At 34.5% G+C, this 22,886-nt stretch overlaps 1 protein-coding gene across 2 annotated transcripts in view; it reads right to left on the bottom strand.

Annotated features, from left to right (window-relative positions):
- LOC123561192 (long-chain-fatty-acid--CoA ligase 1-like) overlaps positions 1-22,886 on the bottom strand; it is a 79,269-nt gene that overhangs the window by 20,701 nt on the left and 35,682 nt on the right. For both annotated transcript variants that reach the window (XM_053516567.1, XM_053516566.1), the window contains exons 8-15: positions 20,686-20,718; positions 18,409-18,460; positions 16,874-16,947; positions 12,219-12,431; positions 11,060-11,142; positions 8,356-8,506; positions 6,953-7,025; positions 1,011-1,099 (exon numbers count right to left, since the gene is read on the bottom strand). In XM_053516567.1, the coding sequence (XP_053372542.1) occupies positions 1,011-1,099; positions 6,953-7,025; positions 8,356-8,506; positions 11,060-11,142; positions 12,219-12,431; positions 16,874-16,947; positions 18,409-18,460; positions 20,686-20,718 (768 nt within the window). The remainder of the gene's footprint in view (positions 1-1,010; positions 1,100-6,952; positions 7,026-8,355; positions 8,507-11,059; positions 11,143-12,218; positions 12,432-16,873; positions 16,948-18,408; positions 18,461-20,685; positions 20,719-22,886) is intronic.

Here is a 22,886-nt window from a genome sequence, read left to right as displayed (position 1 = left end):
AGAGACCCCCTGTTGGAACATTTGTGCCACTAATATCCCTTAATGGATGGCAAAGTTATTGTGCTGACACAAAACAGAAACTAATAACTTTTGACATCAAAGGTGACCTTGACCTTTAAGCTAGGGCTCTGGATGTTGTGCAAGACACATTTTCTCATTATGGAGAACATCAAATAAATAATATCAAAATCAAAACCTTGGATGTCAGAGTTATGGACCAGACAGGAAATAAACCCTATTGAACTTGACCTCCAAGTGTGACCTTGTTCTTTGAGGTAGGGGTCTGGGTGTCGCCCACGACATTATTGTCTCATTATTAGAACTATTTGTGCAAAATAAAATTATAATCCCCAAATGTATGGCACAGTAATCATTTGACTGGACATGAAACAGACCCTGTTACTACAATGTTAACCCTGACATTGGCCTTTAAGCTAGGGGTCTGCAATAATCTTATTATGGGGAACATTTGTGCCAAGTAATATTGAAATCCCTCGATGTATTCTTGAATTACAGATTTGACAGAAAAAAGTCAGTATTGACATTTGACCTATAAGCATGACCTTGACCTTGTAGCTACGGATTTGAGTTTGCACATGGCATGTTGACTCATTTTGGAGGACATTTCTGCCAAGTAACGTAAAAATCTGTCGCTGGATGACAGAGTTATGAACCCAACACAAAAGTGTAGAATGACAAATGGAATGATGAATAAAAAAAGTGCAGTCCTATAGTCCCCCAAAAATCTGGTTTTCAACCAACAGGGGACTAATTAAGGAAAATCTAACACAACAATGTCGCTACAAAGTGATGAATGCCCCTGAAGCAAAGTGCCCTTGTCTGTTACCTTGATATCAGAGGTTTACATTTGTGTAAGTTTCACTTGAATGCCATTCATTGCTTAAAAGTTATAGTGTTTTGAATGCACTTACAAACATACCTGCAGACAGGCAATGGGATTACCTTATGCTTCCCTTTGGAGGCATAAAAATCAGAAATAGTAAACAAACCTCTCCTTGGTTGTCTTTGGTGAAATAGCCATATTCCGGAGCATCAAACAATTTGATGTAATTGTATGGCATAGGAGGTCCAACAGCACCTACAGGAATATACAGAAATATGCAGTTTCACATTAAATCATTAAGGACACTTCTACAGAAATGGTTTCAAGCACTCCATTTTATTATTTATTTCAGACGTCCTTCACTTATGTTCCATGTTGAAAAGGTTGCAATCATTAGTAGAGAAGTATAAAGGTATAAAATATATATAAAAGAAAACAACTCAAACACAGTTTCACTATTTCTTTTCTAATGTGTTTTGGCTTAAAGCTTTCGTCAGAGAAAACACTGTAATAAACATTGTTATGAGCTCATCTGAATAATGTGACATTGGTGGCAATGTCAAATCACATTATAACGTTTGGCATATTTTTTAACAGTCATCAGGATCCATTACAGGCTATGTACAGAAGTACAAAGCATGTGTAACAGTTAAGAAACAATCACCACCAAATGACAGAATGCTGTACAAAGGGATGATAAGAATCAGTGAATTAAGCTACCAATTAATAAACAATCACTCTATGCATTTACTGTTTGGCTAACATCTGCGTTAACAAGCCATCAAGCAAACATCAAAGCGAAGGTGACTATCAAACAAAACTATTTCCATAGATGCCTATTTTAGGTACTTGTTTGTCTGTGGTAGCGCAATGAAGTATTAGAAGTTAGGATTTAAGGTAGTTCTGCAAACTCCATCTTACATTAGGGGTATAAGATGACTTTTGTGCTGTAAATTACATAATTATAACAAACTACATAGTAGATTCATGCAGTAATTTTCATATTCTTATGTAAAACTAGATGAAAATGAAATACCTTGATAGTTCCTATTTGTTCCCTTAAGTACACTTTTTTATTCATCAAACATTGTTTTATCAAAAATTCCTTTATGAATGTTACACTGTAGGTGATATAACAAAACCAGAACTTAGGACTGTTGCTCATCTTTGAAATATAATGAAATATTTCCTTTTTATTGAGGTTGACTTCCCAAGCTTTGTTTAAATACAGTGCAACCTCTGTAGAGCAACACCCTTTGGGAGATACAAATATTGACTGTTATGTAGAGGTTGCTGTTCTACAGAGGTAAATTTGATAGTATATTTCAGCTTTGGGAAATTTTTATGAAGTTGTTATAGAGAGGTTTTTGCTTAAGAGAGGGCCGCTCTTGAGAGGTTGTACTGTATGCTACTGTAAAAAGAAAGTCATTTGTTTGTTTTTAATTCACTATTGTTGTTGAATATCAAGGGGTGAATGCGACAAAGTGCTAAGTGCATTTCATGAAATTTTACAGGAGAAGGAAAAAACATTCCTGTTGCTTTTTTATTCTGACAGCTGTTGTAATATTTTTAAATCTGATTAAAATCAGCTTTATTTTTTTAAATTTAGTGGAATTTTTAAAGAAATGTCTGACAGAAAAGAAATTTTAATCAAAATGTCACTTAGAACTTTTTCGCACTCCAAATAGATACAAATTTGCAAAAAAGATAAGCGCGACAAAATTCTAAGTGATTTTATATTTTATTATTAAAGGGACATAAAATTCATCTTTTTGTACACAGTTTTTTGTAGTGTTTGAAATCATTGAATAAAATGAACCTTACTAAAACCATGTCACTTAAAACTTTTTCGCAGTCATTTTTGTTTACTATTCTAAAACTTTGTGACTTTGAAAAGAGTCTAAGTGACATTATAAGTAAGCCCTTACAATGTATAGGTCATCCAAAGTTTTTGCTTTTGAGCTTATTGTTCTTTAGAAGGAAATATTTTTCATGTATCTAGTAAAACAACATGGTGTTTGATGGCTGGACACAAGAAGTTGGCCCTTTAATTTCTTTCACAGTAATCAAAAGTAGTGTTCACTGTACAGAGCATAGCATAACGAATGAAACTGCTTTATCTGCGGATTATCTTTTCAATAATACATGAAAATATTTATCACACTAAGAAACAACACATAATTGTTTTCCATTTTATTTATTTAAAGCTTTTAAACTTCAGTAATTTCTCAGACTCACAATTACTCTGAACAAAAATGGCTTAATAAGCCAATCACAATGTATCTTTATAAATTATATTCTTTGGCTTAGTTAGAGTATCAGTTTTAAGAGAATTATAAAAACTGTATTTCAGAAATGATATTTTCCTCAGAGTTAAAAATTCATGCATTCTAACATGACTAGCAATGCATTATTCATCACAACGTTATTATGTTAACATTATGTCAACATGATATTTAGCACCATGTAGTGCTTTCAAATTTGATTCAGTATTTTACTTACTAGCATTTTTAAAACGAAATGTAACACTGCACAACTGTCTAGATTAATTTACGCACATACTGATCTGGTATATTTGCTTTACAGAATAATTTTCCATCATTTTCGCCCAAATTGAACTCTTCCGCAAGACATATTACCATTTCCAGTCTGGTGTGTATAAACAAAGGAGCGTGATGACACACCATGCATACACGAGGAAACAGTTCCATAATACTGATCTAAATTTTACAACAAAGACATATTAGAAAGGAAATTTTCTATATAGCAAAATTATTTATAGAATCTGGCAGTAATAATTGTTCGAAATAATTTCACTCGAGCTGCGCCCTCATGAAATTATTACATCTGATGTATAACCACCTATCATGCATAAATAATGTTAAAACACTGCTTTGGTGTAAATTATTTCTTAATTACTGTATCACTAGAATTAAATATTTCTAGACAGCTGGTATTGTTCAGTATAATGCTTTGATTCAGTAAAACAGTTCTCTTTCAATAGCAAAATGTTTTTTTCCTATAAAAAAAACTGTTTACAATAAATAATGTTTAAATCATCATGCATTTTCCTATTCTGTACTTAGATTAATATTGAGTACAGAAAACAGTGTTTCAATTTATTTTTTGCCCAATGAAGCTTCAATACTTTAATTATTGAGAAATATACATACAAGTTGGAAAGCCTGTTTCAAGATCTAGCCTCTCAAAACAGTATAAATAAATAACTTAACCTGACTAAATAATCTATTATAAGAGTTTAAGTCTCAGTTACACTACACCATATAGCGTTAACAGACTTTTAACGTATAACAAAATTTTCAATCCATTGGTGTCCATTCGCATGCGTTTCTTCTCCGTTTCTCATGCGGCACCTGCACTCCTTGTTCTGTGAAATTTGTTCTATCCAGTGGAAGGTTTTGAGCATGTTCAAAATTTAGAATGTACACCATTGGACAAAGTTGTCCATTAGATGTATGGTAGCAATGCGCTGATATGCGTTTTGTTCGTTACTGGTGCGTTCCCTATTCTGAACTTAAACTGGTTCGCATCCGTTCTTGTCAGGTTCGCATTCGTTCTTGTCCGATGGACCTGATTCACAGCCGGACAACTACCGGATTATGCAACGGATGTAACGTATGTTCAACGGTCGATAACTGACAAGAACGTTTTGTCAGTTTCTCATGCGTTGCGCTTTTGTTTTACACGGTACAAGTCTGTTACTAGTACGGTGATATCTGTTAATTGAACGTTGTTCATCCTGTATATATGCGTAAATCTTGAGGTCATTGTGTGTTTTATGCGCCCAGTACACCGATCGCGAGCAGCAGTGGGGAATGCCTTTCGTCACCGGATAACTTTCTGTCACAGTTTTTATATACATTTGGCATCCGTTAACGCTATACGGTATAGTGTGACTTACACATAAGGAGTTAATGTCAATCTATGCCACATTGCCATTTCTGTGCAGTGCAGGTCATGCATACTAATAACATACACTACAAATCAGACTGTCATTGTATAACATAGATTCCATTTTTAATGTTTAGATGTTTCTTCAAGATATATTAATAATTTTGAGTTTTTATTGGTTACAAATATGAAACAGTTTCCAGAGATATAGCTTTATTTTCAGTGTGGAATTGTCAATCATATTCTCTGTGGCATGCTGGCATTAATCAACAGTCACTTTAGGTGACACTGAACCTTTTCAGGATCATTAAACTTTGATTCCAAAGATTTCATTACATGTTCTATGAAATTCTCCAGATATCACTATAATTATACAAGGCAGTTAACCAACAATAAGATAAGATACATGTGTTCCTAATAATTTGCTGAAAGCCATGGTCATGCAGTCATTTCAGTTTTATCATTATAGCAGTAACTGTAATGACTGTGTTAAATGTCACTGAACACTACTGATGTAGAAGCTGTATTATACTGTACTGTTTGTAATCTAAAATGCTACAGTACAATTGTATACTGTGATTCAAATTAAACAAGAACTGTACAACTGTACAAACAGTCATAACTTGCCGATCGGTCACACATTAAACCGGAACCACCTAAAAACCAGAATACACTTTCCATAACTGGAATACACCTGTATCTTTTTAATTAGAGGTATTTTTGAAGGTTTTTTGATATAATTCAATGTTATATATCATAAATAATTAACAAATAAAGTAAAATAAAATATGTTCACTCAAAACGATAACTGTGCGGGAAATTATCATAACCAAAATACACCCGTATTTTATGAATAAATGGTACTTTTGTAGTGTTTATTGCAGAACTCATTTGTATATAATATAAATAATTAATTTACAAAAGGAAAATAAAATATGATGATTTGTCAGTTTCCGCATATTAGTTGTGTGCTAAATTACACGATTGTTCTTAGTATTCATATATTACAATGTAGTTAAGTACTTTTTGTTTTGTGTGGTAGCAGCACATAAAACACATGACATGCTGCTGAAATAAGAATAAGGTCATTGTATTTGACAGGCATCATGGGATCAGATTCTCCCTAAGCTGTTGCAACCGAGTATACTGCTTGGATCAGGGAGTGTTTCATTTGTACACCTGACCCAAGAGGCAAGATTTACAACACGTTAGTCAGAACTTGTGCAGTTGTATATATAGAAATACTTTTTGAGTTCAAATAATTATATTTCACTAATATATACTTTTCCCTGTCCTCATTTAGATAAAAAATCTTGAGACAAAATGTTCGAAATTAAAAAAAAAAAATCAGACAATATCATCTGAAGAACTTTAAATGCATTCTGTCACTTAGCACTTTTTCACAGTAAACAATACTTGGTTTACAGCCACATGTTTACTGTGAAAAGTACCAAGTGAAAAAAAAGAAGAATAAAAATCAACTGTTTGTCAAAAAAAAATAATAATCCTTTATACCAGTTACTGATAATGATATCATACTTAAAAAGAAACCAACTAAATGGCACAATTATTGAAAAATATTTGTCACTTGGTAAATATACTGAGTGCAAACTTGATATAATTCGGTGCGAAAAAGTGCCAAGTGACGTAAGGCACTTAGCACTGTGTCGCATTCAAATGGTATATCATTTTCACTTAGCACTTTTTGACCATTTTGTTATAAATTCATTTAATGACTTGCTATAATCTTGATATTTTTACAGGACATGGGCAAGGTCATAAACACTTGATATATGTAAAAAAGTGATTTTTTAAAAAAATGTCACTTAGCACTGTGTCGCATTCACCCCTCGATATGGTAATCAAGAAAAAGATTCTGTCACTGGTTGTAGATATGGATGGGAATTTCCAGCTCTTGGGTAACTGTTTACCTGAAACTCTGTAGAGCCTTGTTACCACCTAAACAGTTACCCTTCAGCAGGATATTTCCATCTGCACCTTCAACCAGTGAAAGAATCTTTCTGTTAAATGTACCTACATAGAGCAAACACCTCTCTCAGAAAGGCTCAGATTTGGTCTCGTTCCTAATAAATTAATATCTCGTGAGCAACAGCCTCTGCCAACAAACAGATTTCAGTCTTCCAAGCAGTGATCATTTTGGAGCTTTTGCACTATTGGCCACAAACACAGACATACCTGCATGATAATCCCCTGGTACTCCTATTGTGACAGCAGCAACAGACTCTGTCTGTCCGTACGCTTCTAAAATCTGAAATACATAAAAAACATCTATTAAATTTGCTTCACTGCATTCTTTTTATAATTTGTAAATATGAGAACAAATTATGTTGATTAATGACCCATTTATTTTTATATCTTTACCGTCATTAAAACTGATACTTATTACTAACTAAGAGGACTTCTATAGTTGAAATATCTGGAGCTCTTAGCAGGAAATAAACTATGACTTCAACCTTTAGAGCTGAAAATAGCCTTAACTAAGCTGTTGTAACTTATTAGAAACCAACAAAAAAGCATCAATCAAAGGCCTGAATGGCCTGAGTCGGCTAATGATTGATGTACTGACAGTATAGCCTACCAGTTTCAGTTTGTTTTTAGTTTTTTTCTTAAAATTTCATAACACAGCTCGATATTTACCCAAAATATTATATCCGGATACGATTACACTTTTCTCCAGTTTGAACAATATATTTTACAAATTGTGATGATATGAAGACATTTAGCAGCAATTGGCAGTATCTGACATTGAAGTTTACGGTTAAATTACCTCTTATTTAAATCTTTTCATAAAAAAGTTATTTCGTTTCGTGAAAGCAGCCAAACATAGACGATCTACTTTCGATTTAAAAAACTACAAGAAAATACAATTTAATGTTTCGCCGATTTGTTTATTTCTCGAAAAATAAGAATTAAAATCATTTTTAATATCAGTAGTAACTAAACAAACCAGTAAGAGCTTCTTCTTCCGATAATTTATCCGTTTACTGACTGCAAAATTCAACCAACGCAAAGTTTATAGAAATCATACGATGCGTGTTTACGTTCAATGTGGGAGAATTAAGGCTGATCGGCTATGTTACCTAACGCATCCAGACGATTCAGATTTTGTTTTTAAAAAAGCATTGTGTGCGTTTCTGTAATTTTATATATGTTTTTATACGCTTAGAAATTATTAGATATGCGTATTTGCATTATTTCTATACGTAATTTACGCTAATACGCATCTTATCTGGAGCCCTGGAACTATTTTTTGTCTTTCACTGGATGTTACCCAAGCTTTGTAAGCCTGCGCAATTCTTAAAATGCACATTTATGCTTAATGAGTTACATTCGAGAATTGCACAATTACAAGTCATAAATATGACAGATTACATCGTATATTGGTCATAGCAAAGGGAATTGACAAAACTTAACTTCATTCATGCAGTGAACTGTTTGAAGTTTGAGAAATCTAATGGAACTACATCCCTTCACTGTGTTATTTGGTCCGTTTAGAGAATCGTTGGATAGCAAGGACTCGTCAAAAGGCTTTCAGCCTTTAGCCGACTCAAAAATCAAATGATAAAAAGATAGCTTACCACACAACCCACAGCACATCTAAAGAACGTGAGAACTTCAGCTTCAAGTGGTGCTGACCCCGTTATAATTAAATCTACTCGACCACCAAACAACGCCTGGATCTTTTTAAACACAATCTTGTCCCAAATACTGTCCCTTCTTATTACATATCTGTAATATGATAACAAAATATAACTCACGAGTCTAATGCTTGAAAACAAACTTTTTTTTCTCCCACTATGCATGGTTGTATCCTTAAAATATGAATGTCTTTTGGATGATCTGACATGTAAGACCCATAAGTAACATGGCTCCATTTGTTTGTCAGCTAAACAAAGAAGGAAAACAACAGTGATAAAATCTACAACAAGAGCACCGCCTTGCGGGTGCTGACGCTCATCTGATTTTTTTTGTGTAATAGAAATATTGTCCTACCCATGATTTTCTAAGTCTAAAAAGGGCCATCATTCTTGCAAAAAGCAGGATAGAGTTATGTTTCTTGATGTACAGTGTCCACTTATGATGGTGAAAAACTGTTGCAAGTTTTAAAGCAATAGCTTTGATAGTTTATGACAAAAGTTGACTTAAACATAATACTCAACCAAGAAAATGATTTTCTAAGTCCAAAAGGGGCAATTATTATTGCAAAAATCAGGATGGAGTTACGCTGCTTGCTGTACAGGGTCAGCTTATGATGGTGAACAAGTGTTGCAAGTTTCAAAGCAATAGCTTTGATAGTTTAAGAGAAAAAGTTGACCTAAACATAAAACTTAACCAAGAAATCTGATATTTTCTAAGTCCAAAAGGGGCCATAAATCTTGCAAAAAGCAGGATGGAGTTATGTTTCTTGCTGTACAGGGTCAACTTATGATGGTGAACAAGTGTTGCAAGTTTTAAAGCAATAGCTTTGATAGTTTAGGATAAAAGCTGACCTAAACATAAAACTTAACCAAGAAAACTGATTTTCTAAGTCCAAAAGGGGCAATAAATCTTGCAAAAAGCAAGATGGAGTTATGTTTCTTGCTGTACAGGGTCAGCTTATGATGGTGAACAAGTATTCCAAGTTTCAAAGCAATAGCTTTGACAGTTTGGGAGAAAAGTTGACCTAAACATAAAACTTAACCAAGAAATCTGATATTTTCTAAGTACAAAAGGGGCCATAAATCTTGCAAAAAGCAAGATGGAGTTATGTTTCTTGCTATACAGGGTCAACTTATGATGGTGAACAAGTATTCCAAGTTTCAAAGCAATAGCTTTGATAGTTTAGGAGAAAAGCTGACCTAAACATAAAACTTAACCAGGCAACGCCGACGCCGACGCCGACGCCGACAACCGCTCAAGTGATGACAATAACTCATCATTTTTTTTCAAAAAATCAGATGAGCTAATAAACAACGGTTGATGCTTGGACCAGTGACGGAACATTATGACATCAGTAATGATGTCAAAATGCTGCATGATGTCCAGTTCATTCTACTTGGATAAATTATATTCAGCATAAGGTTTATCTTAATATTTCGATGAACAGATTAGAATGAAAACATACCAGGCCTTCATGTGGTTTATAGTTTGATATACCATGTTTCATTGTTCACATGTTTAGATATTCAACCACTAAGGCAAATACCTGCAAATCTGAACTCTTAACCATTGTAAACCATATGATAAGCCATGCAAAGGCCCTGATCATTTGCTAATTATCAACCTTCTATGATCTCAGATTTTTTTATACACAAAAGCCAATAAAACATACTAAACAAAACAATTATACAACACAAAGTTTAATGAATGAGAATGGCTTTATATACTGTAGGCTTACTTATTTTAGCGGTGTACTAATAACAGCGCTTTTAGCGCTATCACACGTGCGCTAATTCATGTCCGCGCATTAATTTGTCCAAGCATTTTCATGTACATTTTCATTTGATGATGTTTTCTTCGAACTTTTGCAAATAATTACTCTTGAGAGTTTGCACTAGTTACACTGCTTGATAATATTTTAAGTTTCGAATGATATTCCTGTTTATTGTTCATAATATTATTTTAAATATATGATCATACAAAATAAAATATTTAAGCTTGTAGTTTGTGTTTTTCTCGTTTAATCAAGTTGGTATCAATTTCCGTATCACCTTCGGGCAAGTCCCTTGTTGCAGTCGCTCGTTTACGGAAAGGTGTGAACGTTTGTATTAAGACACAATGCATGTAGGACAAAGGGGATTCAATGATTAAAATGTGTGACAATCTCGTTTTATTTCAGCAATTATAACTAGTACATGTATACAGAATATAAAACACACAGATTATTATAATTAAATATGAGAAGAGATTTATGGTATAACACTTAAGTAAATAATTTAAAATAAATCGTACTTTCTTTAGCCCGCTAACAGTGAAAAAGGTTGATTTCATTATCAGTATGACGTATAATAACAGCAGAAACACATTACATAAAAGTTGCCGATGGTTAAGTTTATTTCCGGATATTTTCGTGAATCTCCGTACATCTCCGAGAGCCTCATCTTGGACAGCGCTAAAATTAGAAATAAGCGGTCTCGCGAGAGCGCTAATTCACGTCTACGCATTAATTAGATATTTCACCAAAAAATGCGTTTGCGCTAACTTTTTGCAGCGCTAATACATGTACCCCTACAGTAGAACTTTTATCAAAAGCTACAGTACTGTACTCTTCTTCTTGCACAAAATCATACGAAAGTAACTTACTTTTTCAGTTCTTTTTCCTTGGAAGCTATGGCCCAGTTAAACAACATAGTTTTTATCTTGCTGCCTTTAACCCCAGCCAGCACCTGTAAAAATTACAATATTTTGTACTCTGTCTGAAATTTTCTGTCATCATTACATATCCAGAACCTCTACTGAGAAATCTTTAATACTAGTATTTATAAGGGATATATTTCTGTGGTTCTGTTGTCACAGTCAATTCATTAAATTAAATTTCAATTAGATCTACCAAATAAAAACCCCATCATCTTTATCTTTAAAATTTGAAATTAAAGACTTCATGTATGCAAAGTAATAGATGTTTTGTAAAAAAAAAATCTACAATTTCATTGAAAAAAATTAAATTGTTTCTCAGTAGTTTAAGTATGATACTCAGATATAAAACAGTGAGTTTTTCGAAGTTTTAAATGCTACTAGGTGACTATGTGAATATTCATACATTTTTCATATTTCAAATACACAGCAATAGTTACACCTCACTGTAAAGCGTATTTTAAAGGTAGAAAATAGGGCATGTCATATCATTTCATACATATAATTAGACCTTGTATTTATATAAATAAACCTGCATTAAATAGTCAGCCAAGGAAGCAACACAAACTGGCAGCTTAACACAAGTTGATTTGTTTGTTTGTTTGTTTTGGGTTTAACGCCGTTTTTCAACAGTATTTCAGTTATGTAACGGCAGGCAGTTAACCTAACCAGTGTTCCTGGATTCTGTACCAGTACAAACCTGTTCTCTGCAAGTAACTGCCAACTTCCCCACATGAATTATCAGAGATGGAGGACAAATGACTTCAGACACAATGCCTTCTATCAAATCATCACGAAGAACATACGCCCCGCTCGGGGATCGAACTCACAACCCCGCGATCCATAGATCTGCACTCTCCCTACTGAGCTAAGCAGGCGGGCTTAACTAAAGTTGAAATTAGAACAAAGTCAATTTTGGAAGTTAGCCAAATGACTGCTTAGGGTAAATGACTGCTTACTGCAGGTGGCTGCTATGCATGTCCAAAAGCAGTGCGTTGCAAATACTTTGTAAAGTTGAATAATACTGAATAAATCATAGTGTAAGTCAGTCCAGCAGGACATAAGAAAGAGTTACCTAAGATCAAGAAAATTTAGTGGTTTCACCAACCTTATCATAGATTCTGTTGAGAAGTCTCGGAACTGAGAAAAATATTGTTGGCTTCAAAGTCTGCAGATCATCGAGCAAAAGTTTCACGTCACCTCGAAAAAAGCCAATTCTCGCCCCTTCCATTGTCAGACACTGTTGTCCTATACGCTCATACATGTGTGCCAGCGGAAGGTATGACAAGTGTACATCATTTTTATCAAACACTCTATAATGCTGAAATATTGAGAAACAACAAGAGTTGTCAATAATGGTGACAAATGCACCCCCGCAGCGCCTTGACCTTTGACCTGGTGACCTTGACCTTTGACGTGGTGACCCCAAAGTCAGTAGGGGCCATGTACTCGATGAGTACTATTAGCATGTGAAGTTTGAAGGTCCTGGGTGCAGTGGTTCGCGAGTAAAGTGCCTTCGTGCAAAAAGTTAACTTTGGCCCCTGTGACTTTGACCTTTGACCTGGCGACCCCAAAGTCAGTAGGGGTCATGTACTCAATGAGTACTATCAGCATGTGAAGTTTGAAGGTCCTGGGTGCAGTGGTTTGCGAGTAAAGTGCCTTCATGCAAAAAGTTAACATTGTGACTAACAAACGAACGAACGGAAGTTGAAAACTAATATGCCTCCCTTTCGGGGCATAAAAAGTTAACTGACCAGTATAGTCTTCAAAATACAAAAAAATTCTAACATTTATTTGTGTATTTTAAACTTTAAACATGATATCTTTACTGAACTGCTATATACAACAAGAGGGCCATAATGGCCCTATATCACTCACCTGCTTCAACAATTTTCAACAAGGGTCATGCACTGAAAATATCTGTGAAATTATTTTGACATTGGGCCAGCGTTTTCCGACAGGAAAAAAAGTATCCACTACATGCATAAAGGAAATGCTGTTGCACTTGCATGAAAAAGTGTCAGCCCCCTCTAGTGGCCATGTTTTGACAAACTCGATCAATTTGAACAAACCTGGTATAGGGTCACTGATATTTTAAAGTAGATTTTATAGAGGCAGACATTCTGACTATGTTCTATGTAAATCAGGCAGATCATTACCCAAGTTTTCAAATGATTTAACCTTGTGACCTAGTTTTTCACCAAAGCGACCATGTTACAAATTTGTCCTTGATTATTATATTAACAGGAAAGTATCATGAAGATCAAGTAGGAAATGTGACCTCTACAGTGTTTGTTCTATCCAAGTTCTATCCTAGTTACCTAGTTTTTGACCTCAGGCCACTTTACATTCTGACATAAATGCAACAGAGACAAACATTCTGACAAAGATTTAGTTTATATCAATCTATTTTAGGTCGATTACGAAGCAAGTTCTACAACTTATATTAATCACTCTCAACACTGCATTCCTGACAGAATCCATCCCCATGAGGGTATGAGAAAAGAGAAGCCGGTTTCCCCTTTAATGCTGAGCATATTCAGGCAATGTTTTATGAAGATCAAATTGAAAATGTGACCTCTAGAATGTTTACAAGGTTTCCCTATGATTTGACCTACTGACCTAGTTTCTGACCTTATGTAAAAAGTTTTAAGTTGACCTATATAGATTTCACAGACAAGCATTCTGTCAAAATTTTATGAAGATATTGTACAAAATGTGGGCACTAGAATGTGAACAAAGTTTTTCTATGACTTGACACAGTGATCTTTTTTTTGACCTCAGGTTACCCAATTTTTAATATTTAATGAAGACAAATATTCTGACAAATACTTAAGATCTCAGGTAATCCAGTTTCAAAGTTGATGTAAAATTCACAGGGACAAACATTTTGTCAGAGATTCATTAAGATAAGGTAGAAAATGTTGCCTCTGGAGGGTTAACAAAGTTTTCCAATTAACTGACCTAATGACCTTGTTTTTAACCACAAATGACCCAGTATAACGAACTTGACTGAGAATTTATTGAGGGTAACATTCTGATCATGTCATTCTGTGACCTCAGGAGTATAAACAGTTAAATTGTTGTCAACAAATAACGGACGACAAGCACAGAATGATCACAATAGCTCAACTTCAGCACTTTGTGCTCACTTAGCTAGAAACTCAACAATAATTTCAAATAGAAGGTGGTGTTGCACAATGAATATAATTTTCTTTGATTCATGAGATGAGATTTTGAGACAAAATTAGCTATTTTTTGAACAACAGTAAGATAGACAGACATGACAAAATAAATATCCAAATATGGAACAAGAGGGCCGTGAAGGCCCTGTATCGCTCACCTGACATATTGACCTAAAGATCATAAAGATTAACATTCTGACTAAGTTTCACTGAGATATGGTCATAAATGTGGTCTCTAGTGTTAACTAGCTTTTCCTTTGATTTGACCTGCTGACCTAAATTTTGATCCCACATGACCCAGATTCGAATCTGACCTAAAGATCATGACCCAGATTCGAATCTGACCTAAAGATCATCAAAATTAACATTCTGACTAAGTTTCATGAAGATACAGTAAACAAGAGGACCATGATGGTCCTGATTCGCTCACCTGTCACCACATGACCAAGTTTTGAAATGAGTATGATGTCGTTTTTCTATTATTTGACACATTGACCTAGATTTTTAGCTCATGTGACCCAGTTTTGAACCTGACCTAGATATCATCAAGGTGAACATTCTGACCAATTTCCATGAAGATCCATTCAAAAGTATGGCCTCTAGAGAGGTCACAAGGTTTTTCTATTTTTAGACCTACTGACCTAGTTTTTGACAGCAGTTAACCCAGTTTCGAACTTGACCTTGATATTATCAAGATAAACATTCAGATTAACTTTCATACAGATCCCATGAAAAATATGGCCTCTAGAGAGGTCATAAGGTTTTTGTATTATTTTATCTACTGACCTAGTTATTGAAGGCACACGACCCTGTTTTGAACTTGACCTAGATAACATCCAGGTGAACATTCTGACTAGTTTTCATGAAGATCCATTCAAAAGTATGGCCTCTAGAGAGGTCACAAGGTTTTTCTATTTTTAGACCTACTGACCTAGTTTTTGACCAAAGTTGACCCAGTTTCAAACCTGACCTAGATATCATCAAAATGAACATTCAAACCAACTTTCATACAGATCCCATGAAAAATGTGACCTCTAGAGAGGTCACAAGGTTTTTGTATTATTTGACCTACTGACCTAGTTATTGATGGCATGTGACCCAGTGTTAAACTTGATCTAGACATCATCAAGGTGAACATTCTGACCAATTTTCATGAAGATCCATTCACAAGTATGGCTTCTAGAGTGGTCACAAGGTTTTTCTATTTTTAGACCTACTGACCTAGTTTTTGACTGCAGTTGACCCAGTTTCAAACTTGACCTAGATATCATCAAGATAAACATATAGACCAACTTTCATACAGATCCCATGAAAAATATGGCCTCTAGAGAGGTCACAAGGGTTTTTTTATTATTTGACCTACAGACCTAGTTTTTGAAGGCACATGACCCAGTTTCAAACTTGACCTAGGTATCATCAAGGTAAACATTCTGAACAATTTTCATGAAGATCCATTGAAAAGTATGGCCTGTAGAGAGGTCACAATGTTTTTCTATTTTTAGACCTACTGACCTAGTTTTGGATTGCACGTGACCCATTTTCGAACCTGACCTAGATATCACCAAGATGAACATTCTGACCAACTTTCATAAAGATCCCATGAAAAATATGGCCTCTAGAGTGGTCACAAGCAAAAGTTTACACACGCATGAACGGATGGACGGACGACGGACACTGCGCGATCACAAAAGCTCACCTTGTCACAAAGTGACATGTGAGCTAAAAATGTGGCCTCTAAAGTGTAAACAAGCTTTTCCTTTGATCTGACCTAATGACCTAGCTTTTTACCCCACCTGACCCAGATTTGAACTTGACCTAAAGATCATCAAGATCAACATTCTGACTAAGTTTCATTAAGATATGGTCATAAATGTGGCCTCTACAGTGTTAAATAGCTTTTCCTTTGATTTGACCTGGTGACCTAGTTTCTGATCCTACATGACCCAGATTCAAACTGGACCTTGAGATCATCAAGATTAACATTCTGGCCAAGATTCATGAAAATATAGTCATAAATGTTGCCTCTACAATGTTAACAAGCTTTTCCTTTGATTTGGCCTGGTGACCTAGTTTTTGAGCCCAGATGACCCAATATCGAACACGTCCAAGAATTTTTTGAGGGTAACATTCTGATCAAGTTTCATTCAGATTGGGCCAAAATTGTGACCTCTAGAGTGTTAACAAGCTTTTCCTTTGATTTGACCTGGTGACCTAGTTTTTTATCCAATATGACCCATTATCTACTCGTCCAAGATTTTATTGAGAGTAACATTCTGACCAAGTTTCATAAAGATTTGGCCAAAATTGTGACCTCTAGAGTGTTAACAAACTTTTCCTTTGATCTGACCTGGTGACCTGGTTTTTGACCCCAGATGACCCAATATCGAACTCGTCCAAGATTTTATTGAGGGTAACATTCTGACCAAGTTTCATTACGATTAGGCCAAAATTGTGACCTCTAGTGTTAACAGTCAAATTGTTGACAATGGACGACGGACGACAGACACAGGGCGATCACAAAAGCTCACCTTTGAGCACATGTCAGGTGAGCTAAAAATTAAATTCAAAGCATACATACATAGTCATTGATACTGAGTCCTGTAATCTGAGCCATTGCTTGTTTGTAGGTAATCATTACACCTTTTGGGTTTCCTGAAAAGGGTACAAGTTTTATGTCTTAACTAGACAAAACTCATGATTAGCTCCACTTGCAGAGCATGAGACTTTCAGCTTGGAGGTTATAGATTCTAATCTTAGGTATGACTTATATTACCCAAATGACTGACTGAAGGCAACTCGTTGAAGGTTAGTTGTTCTTCACCTCTGAATCATTTGGCGAGGTTGTCAATTACTTGTGGAGTACAGGTATATACAGGTAAGCAATACGAGCACACTGTAAGAGTCTCTTGTGCAGAATAGGTATATAATTATGGGTAAGCAAAATTATAACATGTACACCGTAACCTTATCTGACCTCTATAACTGAAATATTGTTCAAATAAACAATCATAGGTAACAACAAGTGTTATTCCTCACAGATGTCCTTAAGACATGTCAAACAAACACCAACAAGAGAGCCAAGATGGCCCTAGGTCGCTCACCTGAGAAACACACCATAACAGTGTAAACATGTTTGACCTAGTGATTTCATGGAAACAAATATTCTGGCCAATTTTCATTAAGATTGGACCAAAAATGTGGTCTCTTGAGCTTAAACAATATTTTCTTAGATATGACCTAGTGACCTATATTCTGACCCCATATAACCCATATTCAAACCTGACCTAGATTTTATCAAGGCAATCATTCTGACCAAATGTCATAAAGATCAATTGAAAAATACAGTCTCGATCACATACACAAGGTTTTTTTTTTTATTTGACCTAGAGACCTAGTTTTTGATCCCAGATAACCCATTTTCGAACTTGGCCTAGATTTCATCAAGGTAATCATTCTGACCTAAATTCATGAAGATCAATTGAAAAATACAGCCTCTATCCCATACATAAACTAAATGTTGACAGACAGACAGACGATACACAGACGCCGGACATCAAGTAATCACAAAAACTCACCTGAGCATGCTAAAAATGTTCTTTCTTTTTTTAAACATAGACAGAATATTTGTTTTTAGTTTCCAGGCAACTGGTACATGTAAACTGTGTTCAACTAGTGCTCAATTATTACTGGTACAAATTTAAAGGAACAACATTTTTTCCCCTTCTTTATGACATTCTTCTAAAAAGTCTCTCTGCATTTTTTATTCAAAGTCTAAATTCAGGAAAATATGGTAGTAAAAGAATGCTCAGTTATAGAAATGTCATGTCAAGACGGGAGGTCACTTACAGAAATTACAAATTAATGCCCCTAGGGTAAAATGCTTTGCCTGTGGGTTCTAACAGAGTCCTCGTCTGTCACCTTGATATAAAAGATGCAGCACTGTCTCTTGCATGTAAATTGCCTCATTATGCAAAGTTTCATTAAAGTCCTACAAACTGTTTAAAATGTTCTAGCTGAGCATACTAAGTTACAGTAAAATTACTTCAGTATAATTATGCTAAGATATTAGAAAGAATATTTTAAGGGAATATAACTGTATTAATCAAAGCTCACCTGTAGTCCCACTAGTATAACATATCAAAGCCAAATCCTCAGGTGCTGGTGGCTGTAAAGCAATTTAACAAATAACTGATAATTATATGATGTCTAACTGGTTTCCGCATTGTAGCTGAATAGTTATTGGACTATATAATTAGAAATATAAGTAAAGAATTAAGAGGGAGATAATTATGATAACAGAAAAGGAACAGTTATACTACCTGTGCTTTTTACTTCCTCCCCTCCCTTTGTATCCTTCCATTACATCATGTAATATAAAACTTCCCTTGGGAGAGTTGAAGGTACTGTCTCAAATGTTCAAAATTTTGAAGAATTTGGAAAAAGGAGACAATTTCATTATTATTTAAAGGGGGATGTTGCTAGCAGTTGGTGGTCATAGCTTGTGGCTTATTATCAGATTATTATGAATCATCGGTTCATATGTTTTATTACCCAGTGACTACTGGAAGCAAACATGATCATCCATTTCCAGCTTGACCATCTGGCCTGCTGTGATTATCTATCAGTCAGAAATATGTATTAACATGTATACTATATATTTGCAATGAAAAACAAAAGTACATTGATAAACTATCTGGTCAAAGTAGTCGGTATGTACCCAGCAAGAACGCATGTGATCAAGGACCACACTGTTCACTAATATGCGAGATATTTATTTTATGCATTTCAAGAACAATTTCTACAGAGACGAATAGTTAGGTTTTTATTAGAAATAGTTGTTCTCAGTATCGTTTATTTGATTGTTTATTCATTTTTTTTCAATTACCCGGTTTTGAAAATATAATTCAAAATTGACCGGCTGGGTTGTCATTAATAATCAAGTACATGTAATCCTGTAATTAATACAGCTACAAGAATAAAATGTGAAATTTCCTCTTTTGATGTGCATAATGACACCATTTTGTGAGAAAGAATATGTGATTCTTACATTAGTCTTTTACATTTTCAAGTATAGTTCAGTACATTTTAATTATATAGTATAACTGTAATTTACCAGACTCTGAGTGTGTAATGTGGCTCTCAGTTTAAATAATTACATCTAGATACATCATTACTAGTAAACCAGGCCAAAAAATGTACCAAATTTTATTTTCAATACACTTACCGGAACAACATTTCCATAGGTCTTTCTTATCTACATTTGCTATCTTAGACAAATAATAGCGCATTTTGTATATTTGAAATTTGAGTGTTGAATGAAAGTATTTGTTATAAACCCGGGCCACTTTTTTTTCAAGTTTCATACCAACACATTACATGGTTTCCACTTTGAGTGTACAATGTATTGAAATCATTCTATGTATTATATTGTGAGAATTTTATGCTGCAAATTTATTCTAAAATAAGATTCATAAGAACTCACTTAATTATAAAGATATAAAACGTGCCGTCATAATATTATAAAAGGGAATACCAAGTAATGTTGAATTATTAACATGGACACGGAATCAAATGTCTACCAATCGGCGTGATTCCAGTTCAAAGGTTGAACTGCCCCATCTCGTCCTCAAAAGTGTATGTCAACTTACGATCTAGTACGAAATTTAATTTAACTTAAAAAGTCGTATATACGGAACATTTTCAGACAGTGCACATACCATTTATGATTTGATATTGACCAGCGTATACATATAGTAATCTCATAATTAATTAATATAATTAATCATATTGATTACATCATGCTATTTTTATGAAATGCATCCCTAATAAATTGAACTATAACTAACTTGGTGCGTGCATTTGTGTTTCAGTAATTATATACGTTTGACGAAGACTGTGACTACACGACCTAAAGAATTGATAGCGAGACTGGCATTGCAAAAAAATTAATACTACAGCAGCAAAAAGCATCGTTTTCACAATCTCTTTTTTATCTTGAAAAAAGAAAATACTGATAACACCTAGCCAAACCATAAAACACATGTAATGGTAATTAATATGCAAGATAGATATATCTGGCTGACCACTAACTGAGTATCCAATTTGCAGATGACTATTAATTATTGACATGCTGAAGTGCTAATATGTTTCCCTGGGAAATGAACATCCCCCTTTAACATTGAATTATAGTTCTTGTGCACCATACTGTCTCTTAAAAATTTACAATTACATAAAGAGACAATAAATTCCCTTCTTGGAAGTCAAAATTATTACCTTATGTCTCTATAGACAGAGGGGTGACTATGGACAAAATTAATCCAATACAGATTGCCTATAACTAGTCTGATTGGGGTAGAAATAATATTCAAATATAAATAAAAAATTCCTTACAGCCACTGGTTTCAGCTTAGAGCCTCCAGTTTCCTGAAAAAAAAGGAAAAAAAAAGAAAATATCATATGCTCTCAGAAATATGAATATTGCATATTAAAAGCACAAAAGCAGAATTCATTGACTGGGCACATACATAGTCTTAGTACTGAAGCTTCAAGTTTCTTCGATCTCCAGCAAGTAGTTGTTGAGAAAAAGAGTTCACAAGAAATGCACATCCCCGCTAGGGAGTGAAGCTTCCCATGAAGTTTTGAAGAATATCAGCCAAGGCTTGATAACAAAATGTTAACAAAATGTTAAATAATCAAAGGGAAAAAAAATTGAAAAATCATCCAACTGCAACATGAAGATGATATGCACATCTTCTACTGAGAGTAGAACATCTTACTGAATTCCAGCCAGACGTTGCTGGGAAATACTACAAACAATTGTGCTATAGTTTACTAATGTTGAATAATCAAAGGGCAGTAACTCAGTGAAAAATCCTACAACAAAAACATGCAGTTAACACGTGCATCTCCCCTTAGAGTGAAGCTTCCTATGAACTTTTGCTAAATTCCAGTCAGTGGTTGCTGAGAAATACTCCGGACAAAAATGGCTGGATGCATGGACACAGGGAGAAAAAAGCTTCAACTATACATCTTCCCCTTCTGGGAGCATACTGAATATAATTTCATTAAATCTGTAAAATGTGCCCCTAACTAGATCAAACTGAAGTGTAAATTGATTCTGCCTTTGCAACCAGTGTAGATCATGATCAGCCTGCACATCCATGTTCGCCATTCAGTCAGTATTTTTTTGTAAGCACCCCTTTAAAGTTAATGGTACTGTCCAAACTGAAAATGGACAAGTTCATTATAGAAATTTAGCAGGGTAAAGGTTAAGACATGATGCAGATAAATATTCACAAGTATTTTGAATTTGCTGTGGCATTATTCTTGAATATCTGTAAAAATAAAAGTTTGTGAATATTAGCCTTTATATGGCATTTGACATACTTCCTTCAAGTCTTCTTAATACTACCTTTAAGTCTAGAGAACGACTGAATGCTTTATATACTTCCTTCAAGTCTAGAGAATGACTGAATGCTTTATATACTTCCCTCAAGTCTAGAGAATGACTGAATGGTTTATATACTTCCCTCAAGTCTAGAGATGACTGAACACTTTATATACTTCCCTCAAGTCTAGAGAACGACTGAATGCTTTATATACTTCCCTCAAGTCTACAAAAATGACTGAATGGTTTATATACTTCCCTCAAGTCTGGAGAACGAATTAATGCTTTATATACTTCCTTCAAGTCTAGAGAACGACTGAATGCTTTATATACTTCCCTCAAGTCTGGAGAACGAATGAATGCTTTATATACTTCCTTCAAGTCTAGAGAACGACTGAATGGTTTATATACTTCCCTCAAGTCTAGAGAACGACTGAATGCTTTATATACTTCCCTCTAGTCTAGAGAACGACTGAATGGTTTATATACTTCCTTCAAGTCTAGAGAACAACTGAATGCTTTATATACTTCCCTCAAGTCTAGAGAACGAATGAATGGTTTATATACTTCCCTCAAGTCTAGAGAATGACTGAATGCTTTATATACTTCCCTCAAGTCTAGAGAACGACTGAATGCTTTATATACTTCCCTCAAGTCTAGAGAACGACTGAATGATTTATATACTTCCCTCAAGTCTAGAGAATGACTGAATGTGAATCACTCAATAAACAAAATACTCAACTTATCGAAGTTGTTCGACAAGAAATATCTCTGAAGAGAATTAACCATTGTGACTCAAATACCATTGTCATTAAAACAGAATACCCTTAATGACAATAATGAATTCTATGCAATTAATATGTATTCTTTCATGCCTTTTCAGAGAACCTCACACAGTCAAGTATATTGCTTTCTGTAACAAACATAGAAAGCCTCAATTGCATACAGCAAATAAGTAATAAAATGGATATTGCAGATAGTCATTTCAGGTCAGTATTACTGTGAAACCATTAATAATTGTGGGGGACTAATTTTTGTAGATCTCACAGCTGAATAAATCCATGAAATTAAATATGAATGAACAAGTTAAACTCCCATCCATTTTTTGTTCAAAAATAGAAATCCAAGAATCAATATTCTCAAAAAATAGCCATTTTGGTCAAAACTATAAAATTTTGTCCCCAACAATTCAAGTGATGTAACA

The sequence above is a fragment of the Mercenaria mercenaria genome, chromosome 10 (assembly GCF_021730395.1).
Source record: "Mercenaria mercenaria strain notata chromosome 10, MADL_Memer_1, whole genome shotgun sequence".
NCBI classification, from domain to species: Eukaryota; Metazoa; Mollusca; class Bivalvia; order Venerida; family Veneridae; genus Mercenaria; species Mercenaria mercenaria.
The sequence above is the reverse complement of the archived record's forward strand: the minus strand, read 5'-3'. Positions and strand labels throughout refer to the sequence as shown.